Source organism: Ursus arctos, unplaced genomic scaffold (assembly GCF_023065955.2).
Source record: "Ursus arctos isolate Adak ecotype North America unplaced genomic scaffold, UrsArc2.0 scaffold_37, whole genome shotgun sequence".
In the NCBI taxonomy this organism is placed as follows: domain Eukaryota; kingdom Metazoa; phylum Chordata; class Mammalia; order Carnivora; family Ursidae; genus Ursus; species Ursus arctos.
Genome location: NW_026623053.1, coordinates 19,339,978 through 19,362,953, shown reverse-complemented (window position 1 = coordinate 19,362,953; position 22,976 = coordinate 19,339,978). Strand labels below are relative to the sequence as shown.

Below are 22,976 nucleotides of genomic sequence, written 5' to 3'. Positions count from 1 at the left end.
AGGAGTTTGGAAAACTTGACTCCAATCCTCATGGATGATTTTGAGGGGTTCAAGATTTCAGTAGAGATAGTAACTGCAGATATGGTGGAAAAATAACAAGAGAACCAGAAGTAGAAATGGAGCTTGTAGATGTGACTGAATTACTGTAATCTCATGATCAAACTTTAATGAATGAGGAGTTGCTTCTTACGGATGGGCAAAGAGAGTGGTTTCTTGATATTTAATCTACTCCTAGTGAAGGTGCTGTGATGATTATTGACATGACAACAAAAGATTTGGAATATTACATAAAGTTAGTTGATAAAGCAGCAGGATGGTTTGAGAGGATTGACCCCATTGTGGGTAAAATGCTATCAAACAGCCTTGTATGCTACAGAAAAATATTCCTGAAAGGAAGAGTCAGTTGATGTGGCAAACTTTATTGTCTTATTTTAAGAAATTGCCACCCCACCCCATCCTTCAGCAACCACCATTCTGATCATTCAGCAGCCATCAACATGGAGTTAAGACCCTCCACGAGTAAAAAATTAAAAAAAATTTTTTTAAAGCTCAGATGATGGGTTTTTAGCAATAAAGTATTTTTTAATTAAGTCATGTACACTTAGACATGATGCTGCTGTGCACTTGACAGTCTACAATATAGTATAAAAGAGCTTGTATATGCACTGACTGGGAAACCAAAAAATTCATTTTGACTTGGCTTTATTACAATATTAGCTTTATTGTGGTGGTCTAGAACCAGACCCACAGTGTCTCAGCGGTATGCCTGTATATGTATAGGTTTTTATAAAAGGCTATCAAAAGTTGTGATGGTTGTTTAATTCATAGGGAAATTTTTATGCTAAAAAGTAAAAAGATAACTCTTTTCAGTGGAATTTTAATACATTTACAGTGTACATGCTGCAAAACATACAACTTAAATATGTATATGAAAATTATATGTATATTGAAACTACTATTGAAAAGGTAAGTGCACACAACCCGTTGAGAAAAGTAGGGAGGGAGCAGCCTTCTGTGTCTCTCTGGGAAGTGATTCCTAGAATAAGTAGCAATAAGTGGAGGAGCTCTACTATGGGACTTTGACCAGATGCATGGTTAAGTAAAATAGGAAATGTCTTGGGATGTAGAACACTACCTACTACATAAAGGGGAAGATGAAGTAGAAAGCAGTAGCCCTTTATTAGGCTCTTGGAAGGACTTCGACTTTTACTCTGGGTGAGATGAGGAGCCGTGAAAAAGTTTTGAACTGAGGAGTGACAGGATCTAATATTTCGAAAGGAACACTCTAACAGAACAAACTGATGGTTGCCAGAGGGAAAGGGTATGGGGGGGGATAGACAAAATGGGTAAAGAGGAGTAGGAGATACAGACTTCCAGTTATGGAATGAATAAGTCATGGGAATAAAAGGTCCAGCATAAGGAATATAGTCAATGATATTGCGATAGCATTGTATGTTGACAGATGGTAGCTACACTTGTGGTGAGCATAGCATGATGTATAGAGAAGTTGAATCTATTTTGTACACCAGAAACTAATGTAACATTGTGTGTCAACTATACTCAAATTAAAGGATTTTTTTTTAAAAAAAAAAGGAATATTCCAGATGCTGTGTTGGGAATAGTTTGTAGCAGGACAAGGGAAGAAGCAACAGGCTGGGTCAGGAGATCTTTGCAGTAATCCAGCCATGGGATGATGGTGCTGTGGACAAGTGTGGGGGCAGTGAAAGCGATGAGTAGTCTGATTCTGAATTTTTATCTGGAGGCCTTCTAGAAATAGAATGTTAGTATAAAAAATTAGATGTAATTGTTTAACTAATATTACATTGCCCTTGTAATTACTCACTAAATATGTCTAAAAATATTTTTCCATTGGCTATTTTTATTCGTTGTGCTTTCCTTTTGTGTTAATGATTTATACTTTTTTAAAAAAAGAAAATACCTAGGGTTTAAACAGTTTGTTTTCTGAAAACATGGCTTACCTTTGCTATTTAGCCCCTTGTACCATGAAGTACTTCAAACAGTGCCCTGTTCATATAAGCCTTATATAAATTTGGGTCAGTGTTGAATTGCTCCAGAAGCTTCCTGGTCTTCCTGCAGTCGCTTGGAATATTCCGTTCCCTCTTTTCTCCTCCCTCGTTTCCTGCTTCATATAAACCCATTACTTCTTTGAATTTGCTTAAGTCTGGCCCTCATATGAGTTACAGGCTCAAGATGGTGGGACTAAGTGGAAAGGAAGAAGCAGGTAGTACTCTGCACAAGGATTCTTTGCCCCAAATCACTGGTCTTGTCATTTGTAACCATAAGCCCAGATAACTCTGTTTTCCTACCCAGACATTCATCATGTGTACTCTTCTATTACATCTCTTCAGTGGACAAGGAAAAGGGGAGGAAACAAGGGCAGAACTGAGCTACCTTTTATTCAGATGTTGCTAGTTACTTGAAAAAAGAATCAGAATCTCACTCTTAGAAACCTCAAAAGGACAGTTTTGGTTCAAGGCTAAGAAGAAAGGTAGTCGCCTGAGGCAAGAGACTTTGATCTTCCATAGCTTAGACCCACCTTCTCAAGCCATCACCTTCCTGATACCAAACTCCAGTTAGAGTCACCACAACAATCATGAGGCTGGGTAAGGTCCACGTGTATTGCCAGCACTGCAGAGAGCTGAGTAGATGTGTTCTTAACAACCCCTAAAATGTTAAACTAGTTTTCCCAGAGAAGCAACAGTATTAAACAACAGTAAGGGTAGGTGTCATTATTATTGCTATTTTACCGATGCTGAAACTGAACCACAGAATAGTTAAGTGAACTTGCCAGTTATACAGAGAAATGACTGCCTGGTTTTCTAATTTTTTTAATGAAACTTTTTAACATACACAAAAACTAGACACAATGAACCAACCTATCACCCAGATTCAGTAATTTAAGGATTTTGCCACATTTGCCCTCTTTTATCTTTACTGAAGCATTTTAAAGCAAATCCAAGATATCAATGTCATTTTACACTACACAGTTCAGTATAAAGCTCTGAAAATTGTGGACTTTTTAAAATATAAACACAATGCCATTAATACACATTAACAAAGTAATTAATAATTCCTTATTCTCATCCAATGTTTTTTAAATGAGTCCTCCTAAAACCTCTATTTCTATGCCAAGAGACTAAACTCATGGACACTGGAAGCTTAACTGCCATAACTTTTCACATCATTGACACATTATACATATTTTAATAATTGAATGAACAAAGAGTAGGAGAGCGGTCTATAGGCTGAGTTTCTCAGTTGTAAGTACTTAATAATCTGACAGCTCTAGATCTAAAACTGATGGCTTTTTGAAATAGGATTAAAGAAGAATGCAATTAGGTTAAAGAAATTCGTTCTCTTTTGGCAGTTAGTGTAGCCTATTGCATGGCTCAGGGGATTGATTAGCAAACATTGTTTATGGTTTTGTGCTTTCACAACACATCTAAGATGTGTTGCAAGGGTGCCTGCGTGGCTCAGTCAGTTAAGCATCTGCCTTCAGTTCGGGTTTTAATTCCAGGGTCCTGTGATCATCATCGGGCTTCCTGCTCCACAGGGAGTCTGCTTCTCCCTCTTCCCTACCTCTCCCCCTACTCGTGCACGCACTCATGCACACTGTCTTTCCCACTCTCTCAAATAAATAAATAAATCTTAAAAAAAAAAAAGAGCTAATATGTGTTGTAAGGGGGACTGGTAATAGTAAGTAGGTTGTATCCTATTAATATTACCTTAGGAACAGAGCTAAACTAATTTGAAGAATTGAGATGAAAGAAAACTTTGTAACCAACTGTAATTTTTTCCCAATATGTCTTTATTACATGCCTTTTGAGAAAGTGCATGTTATGGACATTGTGCAGGAAAGAACCCTGTTTGTTTCTTTAGGTTATTTGCTGATTCAATAACAAATAAATGAATAAATAAACTAAATAAATAAAAGTAGGTCACAGATTTTGTATTTAAGTAAAAGGATTATGTGGCACAATTACCTTGTTACTGGTATTATCTCATGGCCTCAAAATGAGGCATCTGTTTATTGCCCTGGTTTAGTATATTCTATTCTAGTGTTGTTGCCAGATGTTCTTTTCAGTCCCATTTTTACCATCTGAAACAGTAGTGAGCCACCTGAGACTATATGCAGTTTTCTTGGCTTCGCTATATGATCGATAATCTGATTTCAACAGAATATATTTGAAAGCTGTCATTGCGTTGTCAGTGTTTGGGTTTTTTTTCCTGGAGGGAAGCAACAGTAGTTTAGAGGTTGCAGAAGAACATATCAGCAATCTGGAAGACAAGATAATAGAAAGCACACAAGCTGAACATCAAAAAGAGGGGGAAAAAATAATTTTTAAAATTAAAAAAATTTTTTAAGTAGGATAGATTAAGAGATCTCTTAAAATCAAGTGAACAAATGTTCACATTATAGGGGTCCCAGAAGAAGAAAAAGAGAAAGGTGTAGAAACTTACTTGAAGAAATAATATCTGAAAACCCCTAACCTAGGGAGAGAAATAGACATCCAAGTCCAAGAAGCAGAGTTCCAAACAAGATGAACCCAAGGAGGTCCACACCACCGCGCAAAATAATCAAAATATCTAAGGTTAAAGATAAAGAGAGAGGGGTGTCTGGGCGGCTCAGTCGTTAAGCGTCTGCCTTCGGCTCAGAGCGTGATCCCAGAGTCCTGAGATCGAGGCCCACATCGGGCTCCCTGCCCCACTGGGAGCCTGCTTCTTCCTCTCCCACTCCCCCTGCTTGTGTTCCCTCTCTCACTAGCTGTCTCTCTCTCCATCAAACAAATAAATTAGATCTTAAAAAAAAAAAAAAAGGTAAAGAGAGAATCTTAAAACCAGCTAGAAACACTAAGTTACCTTGAAAGGAAAACCTATAAGACTATCAGCTGAATTTTCAGCAGAAACTTTGCAAGCCAGAAGAGAGTGGCAAGTACTAAAAGGAAAAACCTATAACCAAGAATACTCTACCTGGCAAGGTTAGCTTTCGGATTTGAAGAAGAGATAAAAAAGTTTCCCAGAAAAGAAAAGATAAAGGAATTTATCACCACTAAACCAGCCTTGCAAGAAATGTTAAAATGACTTCTTTAAGTGGAAAAGGAATGGCCATAATTAAACATAAAAAAAATGAATAAAAATATGTAAAATATGACAACATATACAAAAAAGTGGAGAAGGGGGGTGCCTGGGTGGCTCAGTTGTTAAGCATCTGCCTTCGGCTCAGGGCGTGATCCCGGAGTCCTGGGATCGAGCCCCGCATCAGGCTTCTCTGCTGGAAGCCTGCTTCTTCCTCTCCCACTCCCCCTGCTTGTGTTCCCTCTCTCGCTGGCTGTCTCTCTCTGTCAAATAAATAAATAAAATCTTAAAAAAAAAAAGTGGAGAAGGGAGTGAAAAGAGAAAAAAAGAGGAAAAAGGAAAAAAAATTTTTTTAAGAATGTGTTTGAACTTAAATGACTATCAAGTTAATATGGACTGCTATTTACTTTGGATGACATACATGAACCTCATGGTAACCACAAACCCAAAACCTATAACAGATACACCAAAAGTAAAGAGAAATAAAGCCAAATAAAACACTATAGATACTAATCAATCACAAAGAAGGAGAGCAAGAGAAGAAGAAAGGAACAAAGAAGAACTACAAAAACAACCAATAAACAAAATTTTTAAATGGCAATAAGTATATAACTATCAATGATTACTTTAAATGTAAATGGCCTGAATGCTCCAATCAAAAGACATAGAGTGGTGGATGGATAAAAAAAAATAATAAGACCCATCTATATGCTACCTACAAGAGACTCACCTCAGACCTAATGATGCCTACAGATTAAAAGTGATGGATGGAAAATATTCACCATGTAAATGAAAGTTTATAAAAGCTGGAGTAGTTGGGTCACCTGGGTGGCTCAGTCGGTTAAGCATCTGCCTTCAGCTCAAGTCATGATCTCTGGGTCCTGGGTTCAAGCCCTGCATCAGGCTCCCTGCTCAGTGGGGAGTCTGCTTCTCCCTCTCTCTCACCCTGGCTCTCACTCTCTCTCAAGTAAATCAATAAAATCTTTAAAAAAAAAAAAACAAAACTGGAGTAGCAATACTTACGTCAGACAAAACAGACTTTAAAACGAAGATTGTAACAAGAGACAAACAAGGGTATTACATAGTGATGATAAAAGAATCAATCCATCAAGAAGAAATAACAATTGTAAATATCTGTGGACCTGATATTGGAGCACCTAACTACATAAAGCAAATATTAATGGACATAAAGAGAGAAAATAACAGTAATACAATAACAGCAGAGGACATTAATACATCAATGGATGGATCATTCAGACAAAATTAATAAGAAAATGTCTGTTTTTGTTTTGATTTAAAGATTTTATGTATTTAGAGACTGCAGATGAGCAGGGCAGGGGGAGGTGGGGCAGAGGGAAAGGAAGAGAGAATCTCAAGCAGACTCTGTTGAGCACAGAGCCTTATGTGGAGTTTGATCTCATAACCCTGAGATCATGACCTGAGCTGAAACCAAGAATTGAACATTTAACCAACTGCGCCACCCAGGCAACCCTGTAAGGAAGCAATGTCTTTGAATGATATATTGGACCAGCTGGACATAACAGATATACACAGAACATTCCATCCAAAAACAACAGAATATACATCCTTTTCAAGTGTAAATAGAACATTGTCCAGAATAGATCACATATTGGGCCATAAAACAAGTCTCAGTAAATTTAAGAAAATTGAAATCATACCAAACATCTTTTCCAACACATGAGTATAAACCTAGCAATGAAGCACAAGGAAAAAAAAACAGGAAAACCCACAAACATGTGGAGACTAAACAACATGACACTGAACAACCAATGGGTCAATGAAACAATCAAAGAAGAAATCAAAAAATACATGATGACAAATGAAAATGAAAACACAATAGTCCAAAATCTCTGGGACACATCAAAAGCAGTTCTAAGAGGGAAGTATATAGCAATACAGTCCTAAGAAATAAGAAACAAGAAAAAATTCAAATGATCGATCTTATGCCTAAAGGAACTAGAAAGAGAAGAATAAAACCCAAGGTGAGTAGAAGAAAGGAAATAAAGGTCAGGGCAGATGTAAATGACAGAGAGAGAGAGGGAGGGAGGGAGGAAGGAAGGAAGGAAGGAAGGAAGGAAGGAAGGAAGGAAGGAAGGAGAAAGAAAGAAAGAAAGAAAGAAAGAAAGAAAGAAAGAAAGAAAGAAAGAAAGAAAGAAAGAAAGAAAAAGAAAGAAAAGAGAAAAGAAAAAAAGAAAAAGGAAAGGAAGGAAGGAAAGAAAGAAAAGAAAGACTCAAGGAAACCAAGAGTTGGTTCTTGGAAAAGATAAACAAGATTGACAGACCTGTAACCAAACTCATTAAGAAACAAAGAGAAAGGACCCAAATAAATAAAATCAGAAATGAGAGAAAAAATTAAAGAAATGAGAGAGGAAAAGTAAATAATCATACCACAGAAACACAAAAGATTATAAGTGAATACTATAAACAGTTATTGCCAACAAATTGGACAGCCTAAAAGAAATGAACAAATTCCTAGAAGCACATAATCTTCCAAAACTGAACCAGAAAGAAATTTAAAAATCTGATAAGCCTGATTACAAGTAATGAAATTTAACCAGTATTCAAAAACAATCAAAGAATAAAAGTCCAGTACCACAAGGATTCACAGGCGAACTCTACCAGGACATTTAAAAAAGAGTTAGGGGCGCCTGGGTGGCACAGCGGTTAAAGCGTCTGCCTTCGGCTCAGGGCGTGATCCCGGCGTTCTGGGATCGAGCCCCAAATCAGGCTCCTCCGCTATGAGCCTGCTTCTTCCTCTCCCACTCCCCCTGCTTGTGTTCCCTCTCTCGCTGGCTGTCTCTATCTCTGTCAAATAAATAAATAAAATCTTTAAAAAAAAAAAATAAAATAAAAATAAAAATAAAAAAGAGTTAATACCTATTCTCAGAGTATTTAAGAAGAAAAAAGATAGAAGAGGAAGGAAAATTTCCAAATATATTCTATAAAGCCAGCATTAGTCTAATACCAGTCCTGGACAGACACCACAGAAAAAGGAAACTACTGGCTAGTATCCTTGATGAACCTAGGTGCAGATATCCTCTGCAAAATATTAGCAAACTGCATACAACAGTACATTCAAAAGATCATTCACCACAATCAGGTGAGATTTATTCCCGGGATGCAAGGATGGTTCAGTATTTGCAAATCAATCACCATCATATACCACATCACAAAATGAAGGATAAAAGTCATATCATCATTTCAATAGATGCAGAAAAAGCACTTGACAAGATTCAATATCCATTCATGATTAAAAAAAAAAAAAAACTTTCAACAATACAGTGTTAGAGGGAACATACCTCAACATAATAAAGGCCATATTTGAAAAGCCTACAGCTAACATCAGCCTCAGTGGTGAAAAACTGGGAGCTTTCCCTCTAAGGTCAGGAACAAGATAAGAGTGTCCACTCTCACCACTTTTCTCCAGCATAGTACTAAAAATCCTAGCCATAACAATCAGACAAGAAAAAGAAATGAGGCATTCATATTGGTAAAGAACAAGTTAAAACTGTCACTACTTGCAGACAACATGATGCTATACAAAGAAAATCCTAAAGATTCCACCAAAAAACTACTAGAAGTACTAAATGGATTGAGTAAAGTGGCAGGATATAAAATTAATACCCAGAAATTGGTAGCATTTCTATACACTAACAATGAAATTGGATAAAGAAATTTTAAAAAACAGCGCCATTTACAGTTGCATCAAAAAGAATAAAATGCATAGGAATAAAATTAACCAAAGAGGTGAAAGAGCTATACTCTAAAAACTATAAAACACTGATGAAAGAAATTGAAAACGACTCAAAGAAATGGAAAGGTACTCCAGGCTCATTGATTAGATGAATTAATATTGTCAATATGTTTGTATTACCCAAAGCAATCTACAGGTTAATGCAATCCCTATCAAAACACCAACAGTATTTTTCACAGAACTAGAATAATACTAAAATTTGTATCAAACCACAAAAGACCCTGAATAGCCAAAGCAATCCTGAGAAAGAATAACAAAGTTGGAGGTATCACAATTCCAGAATTCAAGTTATAATACAAAGTAATTATATAATCAAAACAGTATGGTACTGGCACAAAAATAGACACATAGATCAATGGAACAGAATAGAAAACCCATAAATAAACCCACCATTATATGCTCAATTAACCTTCAACAAAGCAGGAAAGAATATCCAGTGACAAAAGGATAGTCTTTTCAACAAACGATGTTGGGGGGGAGAACTGGTCATCTACATGCAAAAGAATGAAACTGGACTACTTTGTCACATCATACACAAAAATAAACTCAAAATGAATTAAAGACCTAAATGTGAGACCTGAAAGCATAAAAATCCTAGAAGAGAACACAAGCAGTAATTTCTCTAACATCAGCCATAGCAACATTTTTCTAGTTATATCTCCTAAGGCAAGGGAATAAAGGCAAAAATAAACTATTGGGACTACATCAAAATAAAAAGCTTTGCACAGCAAAGGAAGCCATCAAGAAAACAAAAAGACAACCTACTGAATGAGAGAAGGTGTTTCTACATGATCTATCTGACAAGGGTTTAATATCCGAAATATATAAAGAACTTAATACAATTCAACACCAAAAAAAAAAAAAAATCCAATTAAAAAGTGGGCAGAGTACCTGAATAGATATTTGTCCAAAGCTATAGAATATATGGCACTAAGACCGAGCCCTAAGTTAAACTGTGGACTTTGGGTGATTATGATGTGTCAGAGTAGGTTCGTCCTTGTTAAAAAGTGTACCATTATGTTGAGTGATGTAGATAATGGGGGAGGTTATTCATGTGTGGGGATAAGGAGTATATGGGAAATCTGTACTTTCTGATCAGTTTTGCTATGAATCTAAATTGTTCTAAGAATAAATTTTAAAAGATAGGTATATATATATATATGTTAAAAATTCTGCTCTAAAAGATGACTATATCAATAAAGCATCTTCTGACAATTTGTTTTCAGAGAAGTAAACTCCATAACCGAAAGGATGATTAGCCCTAAAATTGTTTATATTGCAGACACTTTGTGTATTAGACCATAACATGAAGAATTAGTTGGTTTTATTTGAAGAAAAAAAAATCAGATTTAAAAATGCCAGGATTTAATTATGACTGTACTCTTAAACAACAACAACAAAAAAAAATTGTAAGTTTTACATGCTTCCCACCCATTCCCAACTGGAGTCTGAAACAAATGACCCTCAACTTCAGTTGTACTTCTTTACATTTATCAATATTTTCATAAGCAAAGGGCTGCTAGTCAGAAGCTAAGCAGACTCTTCATTAAAAAAAAAAAAAGCCAATATTGTTAAAATGTCCATGCTACTGAAAACAATCTACAGGTTTAATGCAACCCCTATCAAAACACCAACAGTATTTTTCACAGAATTAGAACAAATACTACTAAAGTTTGTATGGAATCACAAAAGAACCCGAATAGCCAAAGCAATCTTGAGAAAGAATAACAAAGCTGGAAGTATCACAATCCCAGAATACAAGATATACTACAAAGCCGTAGTAATCCAAACAGTATGCTGTTGGCACAAAAATAGACATGTAGATCAATGGAACAGGACAGAGAGCCCAGAAATAAACCCATGATTTTATGGTCAATTAATCTTCAACAAAGCAGGACAAGAATATACAATGGGGAAAAGATAGTCTCTTCAGCAAATGGTGCTGGGAAAGCTGGACAGCTGCATGCAAAAGAATGAAACTGGATCACTTTCTTAGACCATACACAAAAATATACTCAAAATGGATTTATAAGTGTAAGACCTGAAACCATAAAACTCCTAGAAAAAAATATAGGCAGTAATTTCTTTTCAGCCACAGAAACAATTTTCAAGATACGTCTTCTCAGGCAAGGGAAACAAAAAATAAACTATTTTTTGGACAACACCAAAAAGCTTTTGCACAGTGAAAGAAACCAACAAAACAAAAAGGCAGCCTACTGAATGGAAGAAGATATTTTCAAATGATACATTTGATAAGGGGTTAATATTCAAAATATAAAAAGAATTTATTCAACACAACACCAAAAAAAACCCAAATAATCTAATTGAAAAATGGGCAGAGGACCTGAATAGACATTTCTCCAAAGAAGACATACAAGTGGCTAACAGATACTAATTGTCAGGGAAATGCAAGTCAAAACCACAATGAGATAATCACCTTGCCCCTGTCAGAAAAGCTAGACTCAAAAGAACAAGAAATAACAAGTGTTGGTGAGCATGTGGAGAAAAAGAAGCATGGAAGTTCCTTTAAAAATTAAAAGTAGAATTACCATATGATCCAGTAATTCCATTACTCGGTATTTATCCAAAGAAAATGAAAACACAAATTAAAAAGATACATGCAGCCCTGTGTTTATTGCAGCATTATTTGCAATAACCAAGACATGTAAGCAACTCAAGTGCCCCATTAATAGAGGAATGGATAAAGAAGTGATACACACACACATACACACACACTCAGCCATAAAAAAGAATTGAGATCTGCCATTTGCAACATGGAGGGAACTAGAGGGTATAATGCAAAGTGAAATAAGACAGAAAGACACATACCATGATTTCACCAATATGTGCAATTTAAGAAACAAAACAAATGAACAAAGTAAAAAAGACAAACAAAAAACCCCAGACTCTTAAATACAAAACAAACTGGTGGTTGCCAGAGGGCAAGGGAGTAGAGGGATGGGTGAAATAGACAAAGGGGGCTAAGAGCGCACTTGTTGTGATGAGCGTACTAAGTAATATATAGAAATGTTGAATTGTTATATTGTATACCTGGAACTCTATAACACTGTACATTTATTAACTTCAATAAATAAAATGGTTTCCTCAAATAAAAATAGAAAATACGTAAGACTTCCATTATTAAGTTAATCTTATATACCAAGTTATCTGTGAAAGAACCCAACAAAGTAAATTAAATTTGCCCATTTGCTTAGATTTTTACCTAGGTATTAATGAAGGTTTTACAAAAAAATACAGCCTGAAAATATAAAAGTAAATTGTCTTTTAAAAATCCTAAGATTATCTTGTGAGCTAATGTGAACAATACCAAAACAACAAAAACATAAAAACCATCTTAAAATGCCAAATTTAAGAGGCCTTATTTTCTTTGAGAGGTTAACTAAGAAGACAGTAGACAATCCAGCATTTTGTAGAGAAAAGGTATGGCTAGGATTTTTTGAGGATAGTAAAACACTATATATATGACAAAGTTCTTTAAGAATTTCCAAAGTAAAACAGTTTTATTTCCACCAAAAACTAGGAAACTCCATATAACTTAACATTTTTGTGGTGGTGGTGGTTGATAGCTGTGACTTGGGTGGATTGAAAGTGACATTTCTGATAGAAAAGTCCTTTTCTTAGAATCTGAAAACTTGCCAACAAAATTGACAAACACTCAGCACTCTAGGCCCAAAATAAATTAAGCGTTGGTCCTAACATAAATGTATTTAATTTTGCTTCTCCTTTTACCTACTTTCGTGTGCAAGATTTCAAATGATATGACTAAAGTATCATCATGTTTAGAAAGAAATTAGGTGTTGCTAATGTGATAGGTTTTTGTCTTTTTAAGTAACTTAAAAACTTTTATTTCACAAATAAGAAAACTGCAGTCAGTGGATTTTTTGCATTTTGGACACTTGATTGCTCACTCAGTGCTCTATCAACACTACTTCTATTTCTCCTGAGCAACCCTTTAAAAATTTGGATAACATTATTCTCGCTGATTATAATGTGGTTTATGTTGGTTGTCTCAATAAGTGACACTAAGTATTTCATTCAGACCAGTGTGGATAGTATATGAAAAAGAATTATAGATACTTAAATATTTGTGCCAAGCAAATGTAATATTTAACATTTTGGAGCATCATTACTTAACACTGTGAGGTTAGCAATGAGCATTACTTGGTACATAGATTCCAGCTAGGGAGAGCTATTGGACTGGGGAGGGGTAAGTATGATATGGGACTTAAAATGAATGGACAAAATATTTCATATACAATTTTGTAGTGAAATTTTGAAGTTGGTTTTTGGGTAATATTATCTAGATTATGTGTACTTTATAATATCTGCAACATACATTAGCAGTGTAATCAAGATGTGTTTGGGGTTATAGGGTTTTTTTTAAATTATGAATAACATTTTTTTAAAATTATGGAGAACATTTTCAACTCCTACTTTTTTATAGTTAAAAACTAGCTATTGGTCTTAGAGTTAGAAAGAAAGCTGAAAAATGGTGTGGACCTTCTACTAAATATTTTAACCATAAAAGCAGTAGTATTAGCTATATATCCTTAATTATATTTCTACTGATGACAGTATGTTTTTAAATGAAGCTAACCAAAAATCTAGAATGTGCACATTATATTCTTTAGAGCAGCACTGTTCAATAAAAATATAATATAAACCACACATGTAATTTAAATTTTCCTAGTAGCCACATTAAAAAGTAAAAAGAAATGATGAAATTATTTTAAATATATGTAAGCCAGTATATCCAAATATTACCTTATCATTAGTGATCAATATAAAAAATTTAATGAGATTTTATATTTTTTATACTAAGTCTTCTAAATGTATTTTTATATTTAGAGCACATCTCAGTTCTGACTACCCACATTTCAAGTATTTAGTAGCTATATTTCCTATACTGAATGATGCAGATTTAGAATATGATGGGAAGAATGTTACTACTATGATATTAATAATTCACGTTGGTTCCCATCAATCATGGGCCCCTTAAAAAGTCTTTTTATTTGTGAAAAGATTTTTTATCAATATCTTTTAATAAATAATTAAATACTTTTATGGGGGCATCTTGGTAGTAAATTTAGTGAAATGTTTTCTACTCACCTGGTGTTTACCACCTTACTATTCTGTGGAAATATATGAAGAAGTGTTTCTAAGCTCTTTGAGGTGCTAACCTTTTACTTAAGTCTTTTTTTCCCTTTAAGGCAGATTTAGTTCTCTGTTTCACAAAAGAACTCCTGATAGGAAAAGCAGTCAAAGTAATGGAGGATATGATTATTTGGAATAGCTGTCAATACTCATAAACTCATCTTTAATTTCCCTTTACAAAGAAGATCCATGCAGAAGAAAACTTTATTTTTTAAATTGATTGAAAACATTACCCTTAAAATAATGCTCCATATGATGTGATTATCTTTCCAAAATCTATCCCAGGCCCACCTCCCCTTATGTATCTATTTCCTGTTGTTTTCATATATATTATGGTCTTGATTACAGTTTCTATTTAGGTAACTCTTGAACTCACCTTCCCAAAGTATTCATTTGTTTAACAGATACTCATTGAACGCCTATCTTGTGCCAAAATTGCTAGGTACTTATAAGAAATGGGAGTTTACCTTTCTCATGAGAAAGTTAGGTAACATCACAGTAAAGCATATTAGTTTAATAAAAGCGTTTTACAAAGTCCCATGGAATCACTAAATCTATAGAGGCTGAGAAAATTGACTCAGAAAAGGCTTTAATAGAGTAGGTGGCGTTCAGGTATAGAAGGCTGAATAGAGGTTTACCAGGCAGACAAGGAGAGGGAATAATATTACATTTAAAAAATAGTAAGTAGGAGCACCTGGGTGGCACAGTCGGTTAAGTGTCTGCCTTTGGCTCAGGTCATGATCCCAGGGTCCCGGGATCAGTCCCCTCATCGGGCTCTCTTCTCAGTGGGGAGCCTGCTTCTTCCTCTCCCACTCCCCCTGCTTGTGTTCCCTCTCTCTCTCCCTCTCTTTCTGTCAAAGAAATAAAAATAAAATCTTAAAAAATAAATAGTAAATAGCCCAGTATAGCTTTTTTTGAACCACATTTTGAAGGATCTCATTTTATCAAGCTAGTCATTTGCCTTTTTCTAGTAGCCAGTAGGGATGTGATCCCTTAGGGATTTTTAATCAAGGCAGTACAAAATTCGAGTTTGTGTACAGCTGTGATCCAGAAGCATTCCTACTTACCCAGGAACCTGTTGGGAGATACCTATTTGTGCCCCAGGGAAGACCCACCAACATTGGTCTAAATGGAGCCTGAAGCAGCCCTGTGAATGCATTCCGTCCTCATTCAGCCATGGACTAGGGCAGTCTCACACATCTAGAGACCCAGCAGATGGCATACCTGTCAGTGCCCCCAGAGACAGGCCTACAGAATCTGGTCGCAGCTATGGACCTTGACGCTCAGTTCAGGCCCCACCCAGTTGCAATCCTGGGCACTCCTGTCCTCCCTGGGACCCACCCAGTGGCAGAACAGGGGCCTTCCCGGGGATCTGGTGGAAAGCACTCCTGCCCACACACCTAGTAACGGGCCAGCTGTCTGTGGACCTAATAGCAGACCTGTCCCAGCATCAGCCCTACTGACCAAGAACTCAGAGGCAATCCTATCCACCAGGAGACCACACAGGATCCACGCCTGCCCAAGTGTCTGGTTATGGGGTCCACAAACCATAGATTCCAGTGCAGGCCCAGCAGCAGCCGTGTGACCTGGCCTCAGCCCAACTTGACTGTGGTCCTAGAGGCAATCTCATCAGTCTGGAGACCCAATTGGAGATCTTTAGCTGCAGAAACCTGTCTATAAAAATTGGAGGAGGTGTTTGTTCCTCTAAATGCAGACGCCAATTCAAGGCTACATAGATCATTAAAAATCAGGCAAACGTGGAACCACTGAAGGAGACTAATAAAGCTCCAGTAACCAGCCCCGGGGAGATAGAGATCTGTGAATTGCCTGACAAATAATTCAAAGTAATCATCTCAAAGAAGCTCAGTTACACGTAAGAGAACACAGACAACTAAATAAAATCAGGAAAACAATGAACATTTTTCCATGGTCATTAAAATACTGAGTTTCTGAACTAAGCTTTATACTCAGTCCTCATTCTGTAAAGCTTTTGCTATTTCTCCTGTATTATGTTGCTTTTCATCATATGTAAAAAGCAATCTGAAAGTACTTAATTGGATCTTAAGTGAGTTATAAGGTAGAAACTTTTGTAGATATCCCTTTTACATTTCTATTTTTAATATTTACATGTTTATATATTATTTAGTTATTTTAAATTACTTTTCTTGCAGGAACCTCCAGAAGTTTAGCCTTTTTGGAGACATAAGTGTTCTACAACAGCAAGGAAGTTTGTCAAATACATACCTCAGCAAGGTGGATCCTGATGGCAAAAAAATTAAACAGTAAGTGATATAGTTAGTGGAAGGGGGCTTATATTAATAATAATTTTAGTTTTTTCTGAGAAATTGTAACTATAATCAGAAGTGAGATTTTTTTCTAAAAAGAACATATATGTCCTGTAAATTGAAAATGTTCTAACTATGAAATATGCTATTCCACATCATAAATCTTTAAGACAAAGAACTTGCTGGGTAATTATTGCTATTTAAAACTGTTACTTCTCTACTTGCCTTCACTGTAACATAAATTGTATATCATCAATCTTTTCTACCATGCTGGTACAAAATGCTGCTTTTCTTGGGTGAAGAACATATTTTTATATGTTTAATATATCCATGTGTTTAATAGTTTATTCATTGTATTTTAATGTGAATTTTAGTGATATTTATGATAATGTTACTTGTGGGTTGGATAGAAATTAACTGGGAGAAAATGGATCTCAACATTGCATGCCATTTCATTGCCCAGTTTCAAAAGTGAGTGTTAAAAGATTAGCGCTAAACGTTAACAGGATCGTTGTGGCATGTGTTTCCCTTACAGAATTCAGCAGCTGTTTGAAGAAATACTGAGTAATAGTAGGCAACTGAAATGGCTGTCGTGTGGGTTTATGCTGGAAATAGTAACCCCAACATCACTGTCATCTCTCTCAAACTCTATTGCCAACACCATGGAGCACCTGAGCTTGCTGGACAACAATATTCCTGGTAACAGCACCCTTATCACCACAGTTGAACTGGAGCGATTCGTGAATCTGCACTCACTTGCCCTGGATTTCTGTGACTTTACAGCTGAGATGGCAAGAGTCTTAACCGATAGCAACCATGTGCCTTTACAGCGACTGTCTCTCCTGGTCCACAATGTTTCCGTGATGCACAAGTCTCTGGACAACATGCCAAATGACGAGCACTGGAAAGCCTTGTCACGAAAGAGCACCAGCCTTCGGGTCTACATAATGGCCTTTGATATCAAGAGTGAAGATATGTTAAAGATACTAAAGCCCAGTATACCACTAGAGAGGATTCATTTTGACAGCTACATCACTTGTGTTTCAGGAGCAATTGTTGATCTTATATCCAGGCAGTATGATAAGTTCCTCACTCATTTTATATTAATGAATGATGTGATTGACACGTCTGGCTTTCCAGATCTTAGTGACAACCGAAATGAAGATCCGTTGGTTTTATTAGCTTGGAGGTGCACGAAGCTCTCTCTCCTGGCAATTCATGGTAGGTGATTTTTGTTTAGTTTCATTTGTTATTTATATTACATCTAAAACATTTTAAAGCAGCAAAAAGAAAGCACTGACATCTATAGTGTTGAGTAATCTTCTAACAAGTTGAAATGCAGGTTTTTATACTTCTTAATAATTTAAAAGATATACCACTTACAAGTAGAAAGTCATATTTCTACTCTAAGTGTTCTGTTCCGGCTTCCATGTTACTTTTTCTTCAACCGTGGGATTGATGGTATTTCCTGAGAATGGCATTTGAAATTAATTTATCTATCTAAGAAAACATATATATCTACTTGAAAAAGATATATTTCTTCCTCTAATCACAAGATCTCTTAAAAACATAATACAGAAGGAAGAGAAAGTATGATTTTTCTTGCTGTCTCATCTTTTAGATTCTAGATATTAACATATTAATTTGTAAATTTTTTTAAATGATGATTCCATTGATTGGGTATATGCTTTTTTCTTACTGGTGCCTTTCATCTTAATTTAACTATTCTCATTTAGAGAGAGTTGCTATTCTGACAAGTTAGAACATTTTCTCCCTTTTCTGGAACATGTAAGACATTTACAGAATACGAAATAGACTATATGAATGTCTTAAACTCTATTAGTTGTGTTTCTTTATTTTTTAAATTAATTTTTTAGCCTGCATTAGTGCAGGAAAGCATATGTCTTGCTTTTCAAGTTTTGATTTATAATTTGGCTAGTTGTCAGAGGTAACAGCAAAGAAATGCATTTCAGCTTGTTAGAAGATTACTCAACACTATATATGAAAGGTTAATTCCAGCCAATCTTTTTTTTTTTTTTTTAAGAAATACAAAATAAGATGTTAGAATGTTAGATACAGCTGAAGCCCCTATACCCATTCCCCTTTATTCCTTCCCAGAGGTAATCCTTGACTGTTTCATGCTTTACTTATTTTCTTTTGGCAATTAACAGTTTAAAGTGTCACTTCTTAACTGTGGTCTGTGAAGCATCACAGGAGAGGATTTTTTACTCACTAAAAATGTTTCTTATGTATTGTTAATGGATACATATATATAAAATAAAAATTTGTTTTTTATGATACAGCACTATCCAGAGCTACTAAGTTTTACCTTAAATGTCTTCAATCTTACTACATGTACTGACAGAATAGGATTACAGCACCTACCAATTCACCAGCCACAGTGATGTTGTTGGAAATAATATCAAACTTAGTCTTTTTTTTTTTTTTTAGTTAAACAATCATACTTCCTTTTCCAATCTCTGTATATTTTTAAAGGAAAGGGACCAAAGGGGTCAGTGAGATACAAGTTTGCGGAAAAGACTAACTTATCAAATAGACAAAATCAAGGAAATGACAGTGCTTGTCTTTTGTGTACTTTGAAGGTTACACAGTGTGGGCGCACAACCTCATAGCCATTGCTCGTCTTCGAGGCTCTGATCTAAAAGTACTTGAAGTCACTGAAGAAAGCATTGATTTTGACCAAGGTGAACTGGCCGACCAGGATGTGGATCCAGTGCATAACCTTATTGAGCAGGTATCCCTGGGCCTGGGTCAACCTTGGCACGCGGTCATGGACATCGAATCACTCAGTGTCTTCACTGAACCAAACCGTCATTTTTACAGAGAGATGCAAAGCTTCAGCGAAGACATTTAGCTTTTTTTTTAATGTACAATTCCTGTGGTTACATATGCAAGTAGGGTCCTATTATGTTTTTTTTTCAGTAGTGTGAATTAATCCCTTTGTGCTGTGTTTAATCAGTATTAGCTTTATAGAATTATATATGTATATTCTACTTCTTGATCAAAGAACGTAGTCGGGTATTGGTTTAGAAGTTCAAAGTGACAATGTGTAGGGCTTTCACGGTTAATGGACTTGTTATCAAACCTTTAAGGATATACAACCGAAGGTTGTCTGAGGTTGCTGGCTAACTTTATTTTTCACTGAGTTACTCTGCCTTTTGATGTTTTTATTCTTTGTGTGTCAGAGTTCAGAGCTCAGGAGCCAAAATATTTTTATACATATATAGATATATATCCATAGCCTGTTGGATTTGTATGCAATGCACTGCATTCATGCTTCTGGTAGCATTTCATTAATTTTTATTTGAAATGGAAGAAGGGAGGACAGTATGATCCCAAATGAGTTATCTTTAACAGAAAAGCCAAGACTTTAACTTTCATTACATATATAATAGTTGATATCACCAATTACCATTCTGAATTTTGTATAGTACTAGGTTAGAACACTGCTTAATCCTTTTTTAAAAAAATGCATTTACATAAACATGAATACCCAGATTGTTAGATTTCTTTTTTTAAACTATGTCAATTTTATTCATCAATTACATTATACATTCAAGTTAGCTTTTTAGCCCAGATTTCAAATAGTGGAGGAAGAAACTGTATTCCAGGGTAAAACCTCCTTAAAAGAAAATCAAAAAGCAGAGTTGTAAACACACATGCTTGCAAACAAACATTAGTCGTGAAATCCCTAGCAACAAGTCACTGGATTTTTCTCTGTCAGCGCGCGTGTCAGCTGCCAAAGAATAGACTTAACTGAAGAAGTGCCCACATGCTGGCAGGGGCCGGCCCACTCTGGCCAGCCAGATACTGCTAGATTGTAATATTTAAGGTCGAATTTCGACCTGTGGTACACAGCTGTGCTGTGGCTCAGTCAGCAACCTCAGAACTCTGAAAAAACAAAACAAAAAAAAAGAAAAAAAAACCATGCACCTGTTTCACTGTGAATAGTGAATGTAAAGGAAAGAAAGGAAAAACTGAAAGCTTGTTCTATCACAGGTATGAGCTGCTATGATACATGAAGAACATTCCATGAAGTATGTTTTAAAACCTTGTTATATCTGAGAGGCTTTAAAAGCCGACTTAACTGTTTCAGGGCAACCGCGGTACAGACGTGGTCTCTGTGAGACTTCCACCTGACCCCAGTTTTAAGTGGTACGAATGTTGTGCATTTAATGTTAAAGGACAGTCTGCAATAATAAAGTAAGTAGCCAACGTGGGTGCCCAGCAGTGCTGAGACCTGGCTGCTCTATTGTAAGCTTTGGAAACACAATTTATGCAACAGATGTCCAGATATGATTCTATTTATGGAAAAAGTTTATATGTATTTTACAAATGGTTTTACCATCTTATATTAAAATGACCTTTTGACAGGTGTGCACTGTTTTGTCTCCAGTGAGCACATACCATGAGGATTTTATATGTACATCAGTAGTGTGAATCCACTGGCACAGTGTGTGTAAATGCCAGATGTGGTGAGATTTTATCTTATAAATGTGATCAGATAAAATAAATCCTGACAGAAACTGTAAGGAAACCAGCTGAATGTTTGACCTGATGACTGATGTTGTATGGTTTATGTTAAATGTATATTCTTTTAATCAATGAATAAAGCATTAAAAAGTGACCATTGTAATATATTTTATTGTATACAAAGCATGAAAACTTTTAGTGTTAAACTGTAATAATCCTTATATCATGTATAATCATGTTAGCTACTATTCTAGTCTGGTACAGCAAAGCTTAAATTTGGGAATGTTTCATAAAAAGTCCTAGGTTAGGGGCACCTGGGTGGTACAGTCAATTAAGCATCTGACTTGATTTCGGCTCAGGTCATGATCTCAAGGTCATGAGATTGAGCCCCGAGTCGGGTGCCATGCTCAGCGGGGAGTCTGCTTGAGATTCTCTCTCCCTCTCCCTCTGTCTCTCCTCCCCCTGTTCATTCACTTGCTCTCTATCTCTCTCTCAAATACATCTTAAAAAAAAAAAAAAAAAAAGTCTTAGGTTAAGTAGTTTGAAGGGTTTTAATTTTTTTGACTAACTTTGGCAAAATACAAACTTAAAACCAAACAATAAACTAGTCAGCACAAAACCCAAGTGTAATATGCATTTAGAACATTATTGATACGATAAAACATAACTTATAGACTAAAAGAACTTTTTTACAATTCCTATACTGGATGCAAAATACTTCAGTATGCCAGTTTTAAACAGTTCATAAACCCTTTATTGCTGTAGTTTGGCTTTGTAATTTCTGCTCTTGGTTGTTGAGACAAACAGCTATCAGTTATAAGATAGTAAAGAGCTCTTTTCCTTCATCTGTCTTTCTTTAATCATTCCATACACTGACTCTTCTTCCAGACACTGCCTCCTCACCTTGGAATAATTTGGTGTTCACAAGCAACTGTCATTATACCTACTGCTTCCTTGTTGCCTAGGCATATCTAACTCTTTTACGTGAATCAACATGTTTATTATTTAAAATACAAAAACAGTACCCAAAATGTATGAAAAAAGAAAGTTTATGAACATATATGAATAGCATACAAGTACAGGTTGATAAATAGTAAAGCACTAAACTGGGAAGCTCAGCATCTATTTTACTCTAAACTCTGACTCTAATGCAACATTAGCAGACTCTCCCTTGAACTTCAGTTTCCTTATCTGTAAAATGAAGCATTGGACTTGGTTATCTAAAACACTGATTCTTCCCCTAGAAGTTTTAACCGTTGGTCTAACAACTCAGATGCATACACAAGATCATCTTTGAACAAATGTATTAAATATTTTTAAAACATAGGTTACTAAACTATATGAGATTTACATAGCTAAAATTGTTTTCCCATTTCCCCCACCACCCTAGAAATAAGATAGGGAGTAGGTGGGGTGGGTCTTAGGAAGGACAGTGTGCTTATGGCTAAACACAGATTTGGAAACTAATTTGCCAAGGGCTTATGGCATGCATCAGACGGGATCTTTATGAAGCCAGTAACATAAAGTGGTGCTAATGGAGTCACACACAAGCAGGGGTGAATAATATCCAACCATCAAACTACATTGTCTATATTAATGCTTCCCAGCCTTTTTCATGCCCTGACGTATATGGAAAATATTGTACAGCATACTGGTATAAACTGGAAAAAAACTGTGCAGGGGGGGAAATCATTGTTTTGTTTATTATATAATTGACGAGACAAAATGCAGAGGATTGGGGAAATACTAAATCTGTATAGAACTTTCCAAATAAAATCTTGTCGAATGTTTTAACTGATAACCTCTCCAAATTTTTAATATTGCCACCAATAAAAAACACCCCACAAATAAGTGGTAATTTTAAAACTTTTTTTCACAACCATTCAAAAATTTGTGCTGCTGAAATTATACTTAAGAAGTCTAACAGTTCTACAGGCACCTGGGTGGCTCAGTCAGTTAAGCATCCGACTTCAGCTCAGGTCATGATATCAGGGTCCTGGGATCGAGCCCCACATCAGGCTCCACACTCAGCAGGGAGTCTGTTTCTCTCTCTGCTTCTGCCCCTCCCCTCACTTGTGTTCTCTCTCTCAAATAAATACAATCTTTAAAAAAAAGTAACAGCTCTGAACGAAATGGTAAATGTAATGTTG

At 35.8% G+C, this 22,976-nt stretch overlaps 1 protein-coding gene across 1 annotated transcript in view; it reads left to right on the top strand.

Annotated features, from left to right (window-relative positions):
- FBXO33 (F-box protein 33) overlaps window positions 1-22,624 on the top strand; it is a 32,167-nt gene extending 9,543 nt beyond the window's left edge. Inside the window, exons 2-4 of the mRNA XM_026513646.4 lie at window positions 16,219-16,329; window positions 16,868-17,553; window positions 18,936-22,624. Coding sequence (XP_026369431.2) covers window positions 16,219-16,329; window positions 16,868-17,553; window positions 18,936-19,207 — 1,069 coding nt within the window. The 3' untranslated portion in view covers window positions 19,208-22,624. The remainder of the gene's footprint in view (window positions 1-16,218; window positions 16,330-16,867; window positions 17,554-18,935) is intronic.
- Window positions 22,625-22,976: the final 352 nt, after the last annotated feature.